This window comes from Castor canadensis, chromosome 16 (assembly GCF_047511655.1).
Source record: "Castor canadensis chromosome 16, mCasCan1.hap1v2, whole genome shotgun sequence".
Classification (NCBI taxonomy): domain Eukaryota; kingdom Metazoa; phylum Chordata; class Mammalia; order Rodentia; family Castoridae; genus Castor; species Castor canadensis.
The window spans coordinates 45,457,883-45,471,805 of NC_133401.1; the positions used below are offsets into that span (position 1 = coordinate 45,457,883).

Genomic DNA, 13,923 nt, shown 5'->3' on the forward strand with positions numbered 1-13,923 from the left:
TGGCCAGATCCCAAAGAAACAGAAAAGGTAGTTAACTATAAAAACCTGTCACTGAAGGCTGTGGAAGTTACAGGGAACATTCCCAAGGCCCTGTGGTGGGAATGATCTCACCTAGAGTGAGGGCAGAGGGGCTCTTCCTGCTCCAGCTTCCCTTTATGCTTTGGGCTAGAGGAATTCAGAGCACTCAGTTGGGCCATAAGGAAATACTGGCTGCTGAACACAGACCTCTGACTCACCCTCTCTCCACAGCCCCAGGAGTGAGGCAGGGAGGGAACGCAGTTAAGTCCAGGCACAAAGTCTAAAACAGTGCCCTAAGTCCCTTCTGTGTATGCCCATGTTACCCTACAGGTGTGGTTAAGTGTGGTCAGAGGACTGATCCCTGGGGATTCCTAAAGTCTGTGAGCGCTTGACCTTTTCTTTTCACTTCCACATCTGCATGAAGCTGGGTTTTCTCTATATACTTCAAAATAGTATGTTGACTGTAAATGCACATGCAAGAAACCAGCTGTTTTCTGTTACTCCACACAGATTACAAAACTATAAAATGCTACTGTTCTAATTTTTTTGGAAAGTATTTTTATTTTCATAAAATGCCTTTTTTTGTTGCTTTTTAAGTTTTTTCTTTCGTGGGGGGTTACCGGGATTTGAACTCCGGGCTTCACACTTGCGAGGCTAGTGGCTTGAGCCACTCTGTGAGCCCATGGATTTGCTTTTGTAAATGAATTAATAAAAACTTCAAGAAGTTCGTCTGAGTTTTCATTTGTGATGAGAAGTGTGAAGGGGTCATGAGCCCAAAACTCTCAGAGTAGTCTTAAGTGTTGCTGAAATAAATGACGGCACAGTCCATTCTGTTTGTAAAATATTACCTTAAATACAATTGAAGAGATTTTTTATTGTATATGACTTCTCAGAAGTCATGATTTCCATATGAAATTCCAAGAGGAGACCACAGTGTGCTGCATTTTTCAAGTACATTTGGCCAAAGGACATACTTCACTGAGCATTTCTCAGGTTTCTGGTGAGCCCTTGTGGGCTGCTGCTGCCACCTTGAAGACTCTCCATTTAACCACAGGTGCTTACGGGGAGGTACAAACAGATCCTCCTCAAGCCCTGTCCACAGAAGTTAATGAATATAGGGGTATTTTTACCTGTTGGCCCGCTTTAGATCATTAACAAACTCTGCTGATTGTTGATGTCGGATTTCACTGCTCTTGGTCAGTCTTTCCAAGGCACTCACCAGCTCTTGAACTCTGGTCTTCAACTTCTTTTCTCTGAATCAAGGAGAAACAAGTTGAGATGAGTTGCAACTTGTGTGGCTGTGGCCGTGGGAAGGAGGCAGGTATAGCTTGCAGAGTCAAAGAAAGTAAGGATCTGGAGGGCTTGGAGCCCAGCTTTCCTGCTCAGCAGAGCCAGAATGAACACAATGCTTCCTCTACGTAGCAAAGGCTGATAGGAGATCCTTAGAGATCTTACATGTCACAAAGAAACAAAACAGGAATTTCTGCTACTGGCTTAGCAGATCCTCAGCCATGAAGGCAGCCTGACCACAAGCCCACCTCAGCCTGCACAAACTGCTCAAGGATTCAAGAACAAAATCCTCTGTCAGCCTGGGGAGCTACCTGGACTAATCCCTACTCACAGAAAAAGTAGATCTACCTATAAACAAAAAAGTGGTAATGAAAAACAGCAGAAATGGCATTCTTTCATTTTAAAAGCCCTGTTTCCCATTATTTAAGTGCTAAAGAACTTCAGGTTCCAGAGGCTGCCAGCTAACTGAGAGGAGGCAGTTTGTACAAGAGTACAAACCCAGGCAGGCAAACATCAGGTAGTGCCTTCCCTGAAGTGCTGTGCATAAAATACTTGCCCCACTTAGCACAGCCTGTCCATACTACTTGATTCCCAAGTGTATCCCCAGCAGTATGCCTTTGTGACAAGTGTCCAGAGTTGCTTCAGAGCAACTGACTAAAATATTTTTGGAACTTTTTCAAGAAGCCAGGATTTGGGGAGGAATTCCTTTAAAAGGGACTGAGTAGGAGGAGTACAAATCAGCCTGATAAGAGTTTCTGTGCCACCTGGTGGTAGCAAAATACCTCAAAACAAACATCCCTTGGCTGAGCAATTTTTCTTACAGAAAACGTGAAGTCAGATCACCTCAGTTGTAGAAACAAGAATGGATAACACCGGGGGCGAGGGGGGGGGCTACTAAAAACCTGCTTAAAAACACACTGACATGTCAGCATGGGAGGGCACCTCGTGCATCAGGTGAAGTGTGATTTTGTACAGGTGACCAGCTAGAGGGCTAAACACCAAACTCAACGGTGGTTGTGGAAGTCTGTCCTTTTCTCCTGTCCTCACTTGCTCACGTTGCTGGGAATTTTCTGTAATTTTGTCACTATCTAGTGCTTCCAGTAGGTGGGGCAGGGTGGGAGGCTCCTTATAGGCACCCTGGTATCTCAGACCCTTGTTCTCCTGCCCTGACTACTCAATCAGCTGATACTTTAAATTTCTGTCTATAGCTTCTATGAGGGCGAATCAGGCCCTCCAAACTGGTTAAAGGTAGACAGGCATTGCAATACAAAACCCCAGGCCGAGGTGCCTTAGCAACTGAGGAAGGCCTGAGGGCAGATGGAGCTGGGTATCTGCAGATGCCAACCAGTCTTCACTTTCTGAGGAACTGGGGTTTCCCAGGGGCAGGAACAGCTACCAGGAAGTCTGGGGTCTGGTTGTATTTCTCATTGCAATCTGAGAGTGGCAGCATTTCCTACAAGAAGTGAAAATGGTGTCACCAAGGGCTCCTACATTCCCTCTCTACCTTCCTCTTCCTCAGCTTCCAAGCAGCCCTCTTCCAGCTGAGATTAGGACAGGAGAACACCAAGGGTGGCTCCCCTACTTCCTTCCCTTCCCTTGGGCTGAAAAGGACACCAATAGTTATTCTACATTTTGTTTATTTATCATCCATTCTAAAGCTGATTAATTGTACAAAGGGGGAAAAAGCAAATTGTGAACAGAGCTAAAAATGTAGAACTTTAAGAAGTTCACAACAAAAAACAGAAATACCACCGTCCTCCCCCACCCCTATTGCTTCCACATCCTGCACACTGGGAGACCTCTGAGATCCCAGCCCTGCCAAAAACAGGGCTTCCACACCCAGGTCCTCAGGGACAGAGGGAGCTTTACAGACCTGGTAGGCTCTAAAGGAAAACAGAACCCCAGGGAGGTGGGGAGGCCACTCAGTTCCTGCCCAACCCCGCTGGGTGGTGTGGGGTGTGGGCATTGCTCAGGATTGTTCAGGCAAAGGGAAAGGGGAGACAAATGACAACTCAAGCTATGTCACTGGTTTAAAGATGAGGCTAAACCTAAAATCTGGACTTTGCCTGCTTTCATGTGAGTGGGATCGAGCCCGCGGGAAGAGTAATGACTTCAGCGTAAGCACAATTCCTCTAGACCCGTCTGCACGGTACAAGGCAACCAACCATAGATGTCTGCTGAGCAGCTGAAACCAAGCTGCTCTGAGATGCAGTACGTGTAAAACACATGAAGTTTTAATACAAAAAAAGTAAGATACCTCAATTTTTAAAACACTGATTACATGTTGAAATATTTTCTATGTATTGGGCTAAATGTGCTATTAAAATTACAGTCAGGTATTTTGGGGGGTAGTCCGTGTGCATACTAGGCAAGCATTCTACCACTGAGCTGTGCTGTTAAAATTTCACATTTTTTACATATGACTTGCATTTGTTGCTCAGTCTGTATTAGCAGTGCACAACTGTTTAAAGGTACGTTTCCAGATCACTTCTCTGGATTGATTCAGCAGGTTTGGGTTGAGACTCGGGAGCTGCCCCAGATGACCATTATCAGGTGCACTTGGGGAGCTGTAGTTGTCAGAATGGTTCTTAATGGGTCTGAGGATGAGCTCTGTGCTTCTGGGACTCCCTGCGTTGAAGGGTGTGTGCAAAAGCAGGTAACATGGGCACATTTTAGTCCCAGCACCTACAGTTTGCCTCATTCACAGGATGACTTGGAAAATGCCAAGAACTGCAGCTTGCTAGTGCCATTCTCTTTGAAACCTCAGCCATTCCAGTTTCTAATTCAAGTATGCCCGGCCTTCAGAGAAGGAACTGCCGTGGTGTGTGTGCATAATGTACTAAAGCCAATATGAGCGTTTTCTTTGGCTTCATAGACATGACAAAGTAAAACTCAGCTCTGTATTCCATTTGCCTCTCAGTATAATGCAGTCATTCACACTGAGTTCTGGAATGCCCAGAACTGTAGAATCTCTTCCTTTTATTTCCTGTACCATCAAGTGAAGTCAAAACAATTAACTATAGTAAGATGAAAACCCAAATTACACATGGGTTTCGGTTATGGGTTTTCCCCCTCACAACATTTAGCCCCCTCACCAAAACTGTGTGTTAGTTCTGGTCATCAAAGGTCAGGGAGGTGGGTTTTTTTTGTTTTTTTTCTTTTTAATTGACAATTTTAAGCACAGGGGATTTGAAAGGGAGCCTCAGTATTCTTAGGTAAACTCTGGCAGCCAGGAAGTACGGCTTTGTGAGCAAGCAGCTAGGAGGCTAGATTCTCCCCCATAATGAGAAGACCAATACCTAGTAATGGTGATTAGAGAAAGTCTCCAGGGCCAGTGCCCTCCTGATGAGGTGCCAAGTGGCTTTGCAACCAGCTAGAGCTCCTTTTCTGAGGAGCTATAATCAGACCAAACCACAGGGAGTCACAGACACGCAGCCACAAGGCCAGAATTTCTCAGCAATTGCTAATTACATGGAATTAGTCACTGAGAATTGTCTGCAATATGCCTTCCTCACTTCCTCGCCTTCCACTCCTGAACCCCAATCTGGGTCCCACTGCACTGAACCAGCTGTTAAAGTGACCAGTGATCTCCATGGTGCTGCATGTGGCCACTGTGTCCTTTTATCACTTATCAGCAGCATCTATGTGGCTGACTGTTCCCTCTTCCTTGACCATTTCTTTACTCATGATTGGTGCAATACCTCCTGGGCCTGCATTTCCCCCACTTTACCAGTTGTTCCTGAAGTCATGGCTTTTGACTCCTCCCTCTATACTCCACTTCTAAATACTGGGAGTTATTTAGGACTTTGGCCTGGACCATATTTTATATCTTACTCTTTCTTTAATTCTGTCCATTCCCTTTTGTTTTCTTAAAGCCTATCTACATGCTGAAGACTTTCAAATCATTATCTCTAGGCTTTTCCTCAGATCTCTGGACTTCTCCATTTGACACCTCCACTTCATCTTAATATATCCAGAGCAGAACTTCTGAAGTTACACCCAAATCCCTCTTTCTCCTGTGTCATCAAATGTCAGAGTCACTTGATTACTTAACACTTGCAAGATCCTTAGCCCCACTCCTCCCCCTCATCCTCCACATCCATTCAGTAGCAAACCTTGTCTACTGACTCTTGTCTTCAAGCTGTTTCTCCCATCTCCACCAGGTGCAAGCTGCCATCCTTTCTGCCTGGATAACCATGGCAGTCTGCTGAGTGGACTCTCTGCTTTCACCTTTGCACCCTCTGATCTGGTTTTCATGCCGCAGCAAAGCCATTTTTAATGTGACAAATCAGAATTTATTTGTGCCCTTCAGTGCCTTCCACCTGCACTAGGGTGGCCACACCTCCACCGACAAAATTCTGCTTAGCCTGACTCTTGCTGTCCTGCGATGTCCTTCCACGCCTCTTCATTTTCATCTCAGCTCAAATGTCATCTCTCAGGCCTACCTTGACCACCATCAGCAATGAATAAGTGAACCAGGGCTAGGACAGCATATTGTCACCTCCTTCATATTACTTATTGCAAATGATACTTACTGAGAAAAGGGGGGAAAAAAAACCAACACAGTGATTATATCTCTTCAGCCTCTTTCTCTCCTTAATGTTAACCATCAAAATGTATAACTGCTTATGTTTTAGACTATCTAGGCAGCAGATAACAGTTATCTTTTAACTCTTTTACAAGGGATATGGTCATTTAATTTTGAATCAGCACTACTATCATGCATAATTGTGTAGATGAGGGACGTGAGGCACAGGTAAGAAAGTTGCTGTTCACATGCAAGAGTCTGTCTGTAGAGCCTGGGTAGTTATGCCTCTCACGGAAGTATCTTGTAATTTATAAAGGGAATGGATTGAATATGAGATAAACAAGAGCTCTGGTGAGGGGCAGTTGGCCTGTGGAACTAGGATTAAACGTCCCCAGGTGATGATGTGCTGCAGCTGTATGTTTGAGCGCGATTATAGTTTTCCAGGAGTGGCATCAGAAGGATGACAGCACTCAAACTCTTGCACTGACTTCCCTAGGCTCTTGTTTTGTGTCCAGCACATGCACATGGAGCTCTCACAGGCTACCCCTTTGCCCTTGGCTGCCTGGGCTCTCATGCTCCCACCACTCTGCCTTTATAGGGTCCCAGGGTAAGGCCACCTTCTCTCTGAGCTTTCGGAACATAGGGGCAATGACAGAACAATCTCAATTATCCAAGCAAGACTTGGGTGAGTCTCAGTCTACCCACATGTCCTTCTAGGACTCCTGGCTCTGGTGCCCAGCAACTTATTTCCATGGTAATGAACCCACAGGCTTACTTGGTATTCATTCCATTAGTATCCTGCAGACCCATGTGAATTTATGGAATTCTAGGCACAACTTCCATTGTGTGATTGCTATTATAAATCAGCTAAATAAGAATCAGCAAGTGCAAGTTTAATAAAATGGCACTTTTTAAAATAATGGCCCTCCTAATAAAGCCATGAGGAATCTGCTGCATGTTTGCTCAGTGGGGCTCCCTTTGTAAAAGCCCCTCATCTAGATTCCTTTTCATCGTCCCATCCCATTTGTGTGACTCGAAACTATTCACACCTAGCTACTGAAATGAGTGACATCTTTTTCCCCCCTCATGGCCAAATACTGTACTGGTTCTTATAAATCTGGAAGACTATAGAACTGGGCAATGATTTTGCAACTCAGATGTGGATAATTCTGAGGAGTCTTGCAGGTTTGTTCTAAGGTACTGCTACCACTCAGAAGAGAGCAGGAAGATACCTAGGGAGGTGACTGATGGCAGCTTCAGAAAGGTGAGCATTATGGTTGAAGATGAGGAGGAGGGACCCACAGGTGAGAGGGATGGGGAAAAGGGAAGGTTTGGAAAGATGGGTTATCTGGAATGGCTAGATTACAAATTAATGTACCGGAAAAGCATTGAAGAACAGGCTAGGAGTTTACATTACAGGCCTAAGGATGGACTTGAAGCCACAGCTCATCACCATACCATGGTGGTGACACTGAGCAGCCTGATCAGAAGTGAGTTTTAGGTTAGTTTGGAGGCAGAACACATGACAAAACCCACAGCAGAAAGGCAGAATTTTTATTACCAATAGCAATTCTGAAGAAGAGGCTGCCTTCCTAGGGCGGGGAGCACTGGATTAGAATTTTGTCTTGGTCATGCTATGCTTTCAGCCTCTAGCATGATGTCTGGATGAAGACATCCAGTGGGTACAAGGCTGAGGTGACAGGGACCCTGAGAAAGGACAGAGTCCTAAGAATGGCAGTCATGCTCCTGGCTGAGGGAGCCAAACAGCTGACCTTGAGGAGATTCTGAGCCTGGAGTCTTCCTGGAAAGAGACTCAAGCATGGTCGAGGTGAGGAAGGTTCTCACCGTGGGCTTGAAGGATGGATGGGCCATAGAAGAGATGCAAGAGGCATGTTGGAGCTGAGCGTTCCCTGACCAGTAGCCATATGGAACCTGGACTGCAGATCTCCAGCCAGAGAGCTGAATTCTGCCTTGGGATGGAATGAGCTCAGAAGCAGGTTCTCCCCTAGATTCTCTAGATGAGAACGCAATCCTGGGCTACATAGCACTTTCACTGCAGCCTTGCAGGCCACAGGAGAGAAGTCGGCCATACTGTGCCCAGACTTACAACGCACAGGTCCTGTGAACTAACCTGTCACAGAGATGCCATCACACTGCTTCTTGACCATGAGAGATTTCCTGCCTTTATTGCATCATTGTCAGGAGCACACAAATGGCCTCTAATGTCTCCCTTCTTTTTTAAACAAAACGAAACCAAACAAAAAACATTTCCTTATCTGCATAGCAGAGCTCAAACCAGTTGTCTGGCCTCCCCCCTACCCTCACCTCCCTTTGCATTGGTTTAAAGCACTTTCTTTTGCTTCCTGCCTTCCCTGCTGGTAGCTACTGTAAGTTCTACCCACTACAACTCCCCATCATGAGCAACCTGTGCAGTGATGGACGACAGGGGCCAGGGACAATTTGGGCGAATTCCATTCTGTCTCCCTGAACCCTTGGACTTTGCCTTATGAGCAAGATCTCACCTTGCCCTTTTCTGAATGGCCACCTCCACTGCACCTCAAGATCACATCCAGACCTTCCACATCTGGTTTCATGATCGTAACGATCCAGTGGGGCTTACCTGCCATTGGATGTCTTCTTATAGGGAGACCTGACATGCAGCCTGTCTCCAAGCCACGGTGGTTCTCTGTCATGTAAACCATCAGAGGAAGAAAGAGGGGCATCTGATTAAATGACCACAGCCTCTGTGGGAGCAGGGCACCAGCTTCTGCAGATTTTGAACCTGGAGCCAGGTCCTGATCTCAGAGCTCAACATGCCCCACTTCTGGGCCACGTGAAAGGGGAATGTGTGTGAGTTTCTCCCTGTCTCCTAGCACTGAAGAACCAAAGCTTCCTTTCTTTTCATCAGCATGACTTCAGTTGGCATATGGCAGTGCTTCTCAGGTCTGCATCTGAGGAAGTCTGCCACCCTAACAGTGCCTCACTTGCTCCCAGCATTGGCAGACAGGTGCATGATTATGTGTCAGGAGCACACAGGCTCTTTCTTCCCACACCAGTGCACACTGTGGAGGGTGGAGACTGGAATGAGCACACAGGAGTGGACTGAGCTCATGAACCTGACTCTGCCCATGCATAGTGAATGCGTGTGTGTGTGTGTGCAGAGTTTCTCATGGAAAATTCAGACACAAGATTTCCCCACTGTCTCCCTGTAACCTTGGGAAATCACTCAGCCTTGCTGTGCCAATTTTTCCTCTGGCTCCTATGAAGAGCAGCACCTGCTCCGCTGCCTCCCACAACTGACACAGATGAAATGGTCTGCTCCACTCAGCTGTGCCTGGGTCCTGAGGCCAGGCTTCATAGACCACCCCCTCCCCTCCCCAAAGTACAGAGAAGTCATCTGTGAAATCCCCTAGATAGCTGTTGTTTTCTAGCTCATTTCTTTTGTGGAAAGATCATTCAGTCCTAAGATCCCCAGCACTTGTGGGATACTAGTAAAGGGATTTGAGAGGGATAGAAAAATGTTTGTACCAAGTAACAAGAGGAAAAGCAAGACATCTTGAAAAGAAAACACCTCGTGTGTAAAACTGGAAACCTGGGCATCCAGATGGGGTTTTATAGTCATACCATAGCCAATTAACTGCAATGTATGATCATAGAAGTGGAGGGAATGACAGACCAGATGGGAGTTACACAGTAAATGTGGGATATCACTGAGTCCTGTTTTTGTTCAAAAAGAAAGAAAAAGAGCCAGGTGTGGTACACTACTATAATCTCAGATTCTCAGGAGGCAGAGACAGGATGATCATGAATTCAAGCTCAGTTCAAGCAAAGGTAGCAAGATCCCATCTAAAAAACAAAATAAAAACAAAAAAGGCTAGGTATGGCTCAAGTGGTAGAGTACTTGCCAAGCATGCATGAGTCCCAGCCAAAAAAAACAAGAGAAGGAAAATTAGAAGATACATTAACAGGGCCAGCCCTGGCTGATAAGGGCCCATCCCAGCTATGGGAGGGGTGCCTGGCTTGGCACAGGGTAATGACCTGGGCCTAGCGCTGATGTGTCTGTCATACGGTACCTTCTTTGGGATGGCTGGCTCTCCTTGAGGACCCACTGCTTAGCTTCTTCCCTCTTCTCATCTCCATCTGCTCTTCCCAGTGTGGACTCCTGGCCCACAGCTTTGGTGTCTGGAGCTATCCTTTCCTCAACAAGAAGTGCTTAAAAAATCTTGGTAAGATTCCCTCAATTAACCTCAGCCACTAGCCAGGCACTGAGGGGTTTGTTAGTTTCCACTTGAGTTTTAAAGATAAAACATTTCTAAACCTTAGCCCTCAGGCGTTTGTATTATATACCCTGGTGAAATGGTTACTCTAGTTTCTAAGCTCTATTTGCAGGATAATTATGTTATTTTCCTTTTTCCTCTAGCCCTGCTGGTTCCTTCTTGGCTCCATGTATCTGGGTTTTGATTAGAAATCCATGCTAACCGACTTAGGGCTGGTTATTGGAAATCCATCGTGGCTGAGAGAATAAGTGAAATTTCTTTATGTTTAGTCAGCATAAACCTGCATCCCATGGGTGCCCACAAAGGCCTCTAGAGCTTGGGGAACTGGAAAAATTTAGGGTCTCGGTTTACAGACACCGTATCTGAATAGCTCCCTATTGGAAGAGGGTGGATTTTTGTCTGAAGTCTGTGGCATGGTTAAGCCATTCAGATTTGTTCTGGGCATTTTTCTCTGCTTCTCTCTCTTTTCCCTGCCCCAAACAGAGCAATTACAATGTAACCACTGAGATTCTGGCAACATAAAAACAGAGCCATTACCACTTGGAAGGAAAGACAAAAAGTGCTGGTGAGTAAAGCACGAAGTAGTGAAATCTCCCACAAGGTGGCCTTCACCAGCATCTGCTGGGAGCCCATGCTGTAAAATAAACAGCTCCGGTGGGGCCATGTTAGCTGACAGAGGACACTGTAGTCCTCCCTGCCACCCCTAGCCCCTGAAACGATGGGAAAGGTATTTCATAAAACTTGTGAGGTTCTTAAAAAGCCCGGCACATTCTTTTGTACACCAGAAAGCATGAGCAACCATGAAAAATGAAAGGCAGAGTTTTATTCTTCCTGAAAGAGGAAACCACAGCGCACATGCACACAGAAAAAGCTGCTGCCAGAGAAAGGTGGGTATTCAGAGGTGCTGATTGTCAGAATTGGAGGAGACCAGATGCTCAGGTCACATGTGTGACTTGGTAGGGGTTATCAGTCAGGATGGACTGAAATCCCAGAAGACAAATATATGAAAAGAGATACCAGTATACCATGTCATCATGGAAATAAAAATGTGACATATACGCCAGGCAATGGTGGCTCATGCCTATAATCCTAGCTACTAGGGAGGCTGAGATCAAAAGGATCACGGTTTGAGGCCAGCAGGGCAAGTAGTTCATAAGACCCAAAATCTCCAAAATTAATCAGAGTAAAATAGACAGGAGCCGAGGCTCAAGCCGTAGAGTACACCTGCTTTGCAAGCACGACGCCCTGAGTTCAAACCCCAGTCTTGCCAAAAAAGCAACATAATGTAGTCCAAAGACCTCAATGGTTGCAAAGAAAAAAAAAAAAGTGAGCTAGAAAACCAAACTGAAGAATCTGTCTAGGAAATGCGACAGTACCCCATAGATCTGTACAATTACTATGTCAATTTAAAAAAAGAAACTATCCGTCTATCTAAAGAAAAAGAACTGCAAGTAACAGGACAGCCAGTAAAGCCACGTGCTGCTGGCGGCCCTGTACTCCGATGTACGTGTAACGTAGAAAACAGGCTGAAATGACATTTGGAGTGCATTGGGTTAAACAAAATAGGTTCTTTAAGTGAATTTCACCTGTTTCTTTTTATTTTTGTGAATGTGGCTGCTAGAAAATTTTAAATTACATATTTGCTTCAAATTACTTCTTCATTGGACAGAGCTGCTCTGGAAGCCAGAGCAAAAGGACAGATAAGGGCTGGAGGTGTGGCTCAAGGAGTAGGCGAGAGTGAAGCCCTGAGATCAAATCCTAGTGTTACCAAAGAGGACAAGGAAGAAAGCTCTAGCACCTGTTTCTCTTTACAAAAAGACAGGTCAGATTGTAGAAGAGGAAACAACCAACTAACAGGAAAATTTCCCAAACTAGAATAAAAATAAGAGGCCTCCCACTGGAAGGGGCCACCCATGCTAAAGGAAAGCAGTCCCACTAAAGGTGGCATTGAGAGAGTGCCCATTCTTATGGTCACCATTACAGCTTCCTGAGACTTCTAGCCAGTGCAATAATGTAGCACAACAGGAAAGGAAGAGACATTTTCTTATCTGCAGATGGCATGACTGCCCACCCCCAACACTCCCCTTTTGAAAGGCCTGGCATAAACAGGGCTTGTCCGTTTTCGGCCTCCAAGGCATGGCCAATTTAGAACATCTCAGCATCTTTTCCTTCCCAGCAGGCTGTGTGATCCCCAAAGAGCTGATGTGAGCAGCCAAGAAAACGTGGCAGGAGGCCTGGGATAGAAGGGTGCTTACCGGCGGATGGCATTGGTGAACTCTGCAGCCAGCTCACTCTCGCTGCACGTTGTTCTTAGTTCAGCCAGTGACAGGGCTGGAGAGGCGGCATCGGCACACTCCTGGGGGTGGCAAACAAATTGTCATCAGGTGCAAAGCCTGGCTAGACGGCGCCTGGACACTGCAGAGAATGTTGGGTGAACCTCACAGTGATGGAGCAAGGGTTGTTATGCATGGCACCCTCACATCAGGTGAGGAAAAAGCCTGGCAGCCAACCAGAGTCCCATCTGCCTCCCAAGATCTGTGGTTACCTCAGTGGGCCGCTCGGTGGATGATGACGTGAGTGTTCTAAGCATTCACAGAACCAGTACTGGTCTAAGCCCCGTACTGACATCAGCCAGTCATCAGGACCCTCCAAGGTAGGTATTGTCTCTTCCTCATTTACCAAGAAGGAAATGAAGGCACAGAGAGGTTATACTGCTCAGTCACCAGCTCAGAACTGGCAGATCCAGGCACCAAACCCAGGCTGGTTGGCTTCAGGTGAGTTTCTTGAGTAGGAAATAGACACAAAGGTCCCACTTCTCCTTAAGAGAAGGGCAGCCTTCCCTAAATTTAGGAGCTCTGCTGGGTTCCGCGTAATCATTGGGAAAACTCAGGAGAGGAGAGAAGTGCGCCCCTCCCCAGACAGTCATATCAGACTGGGACCCGGACACCATCTAACGCAAACCCTCCCGTCTGACAGAGAAGCCAGGGACTCCTGGATCCCACACAGAGTTAAGACACTCTTCATAAGCAGCAGCTGTGCCTGCAAGTGCCTGGCTTTCTGTGCAGATGCACAGGGCAGCAGCTATACTGCAGTGAGGCTATGCTCAACTGACTTTCGTACTGAGGATCTACTGCGCTCCAGGCCTGAAAATAAAAATCTGTGTTCTGTTGCAGGAGATGGAATGCAAACAGAAAAGTGTATCATGATGGAAGGAACTCATCCAGAAGTCTAGATAGCAGGAGGCACATTTTGTCCTCAGCCTATTTTCATAAGGAAATGCCCCTAACCCATGGGCTCCTTGAGAGCAGCATGGCCAACACCTGCTCACCCTTCTCTCTCCCATGCCATCTGCCTGGGCCACCTCCTCTCCCATCTCTCCAGTCAGCTGTCCTCAGAGACCCACTTGCAGCGGCCCATGGAAGCTGTCCAGATTCTGCAAGACCCTCACTTTTCCTGTGTCCACTTGTATGAAGTTAATGTTTCATAAGATTCCTTAAAGACAGGGACCATCTTGTCTCACTCATGGTGCCTCTTGGTGGACATATGTGGTCAGGTGTGCTACAGACAGACAACACCTACAAAAATCCTACTGCAACTCGGATGGCATTTGTGACCCAGCTGTGTTGGCTACAGGGAAGTTTTAAAAATAACCAGAAACACCCACCTGATAGAACAGGAGTGGGTGTTGTAGACCCAAACATGGCCCCCTGCCTGTTTATATGCAGCCCACAGGCTAAGAATGGCTGTTCTATTTTCAAAACAGGAAGAAAAGTCAAAGGAATATTTTGCAGCAGATACAAATGCCCTAAA

General features: G+C 46.3%; 1 protein-coding gene across 8 annotated transcripts in view; it reads right to left on the reverse strand.

Annotated features, from left to right (window-relative positions):
* Mcc (MCC regulator of WNT signaling pathway) overlaps positions 1-13,923 on the reverse strand; it is a 437,017-nt gene that overhangs the window by 10,471 nt on the left and 412,623 nt on the right. For all 8 annotated transcript variants that reach the window (XM_074058872.1, XM_074058874.1, XM_074058871.1 and 5 more), the window contains 2 exons: positions 12,369-12,469; positions 1,149-1,271 (listed from right to left, as the gene is read on the reverse strand). In XM_074058872.1, the coding sequence (XP_073914973.1) occupies positions 1,149-1,271; positions 12,369-12,469 (224 nt within the window). The remainder of the gene's footprint in view (positions 1-1,148; positions 1,272-12,368; positions 12,470-13,923) is intronic.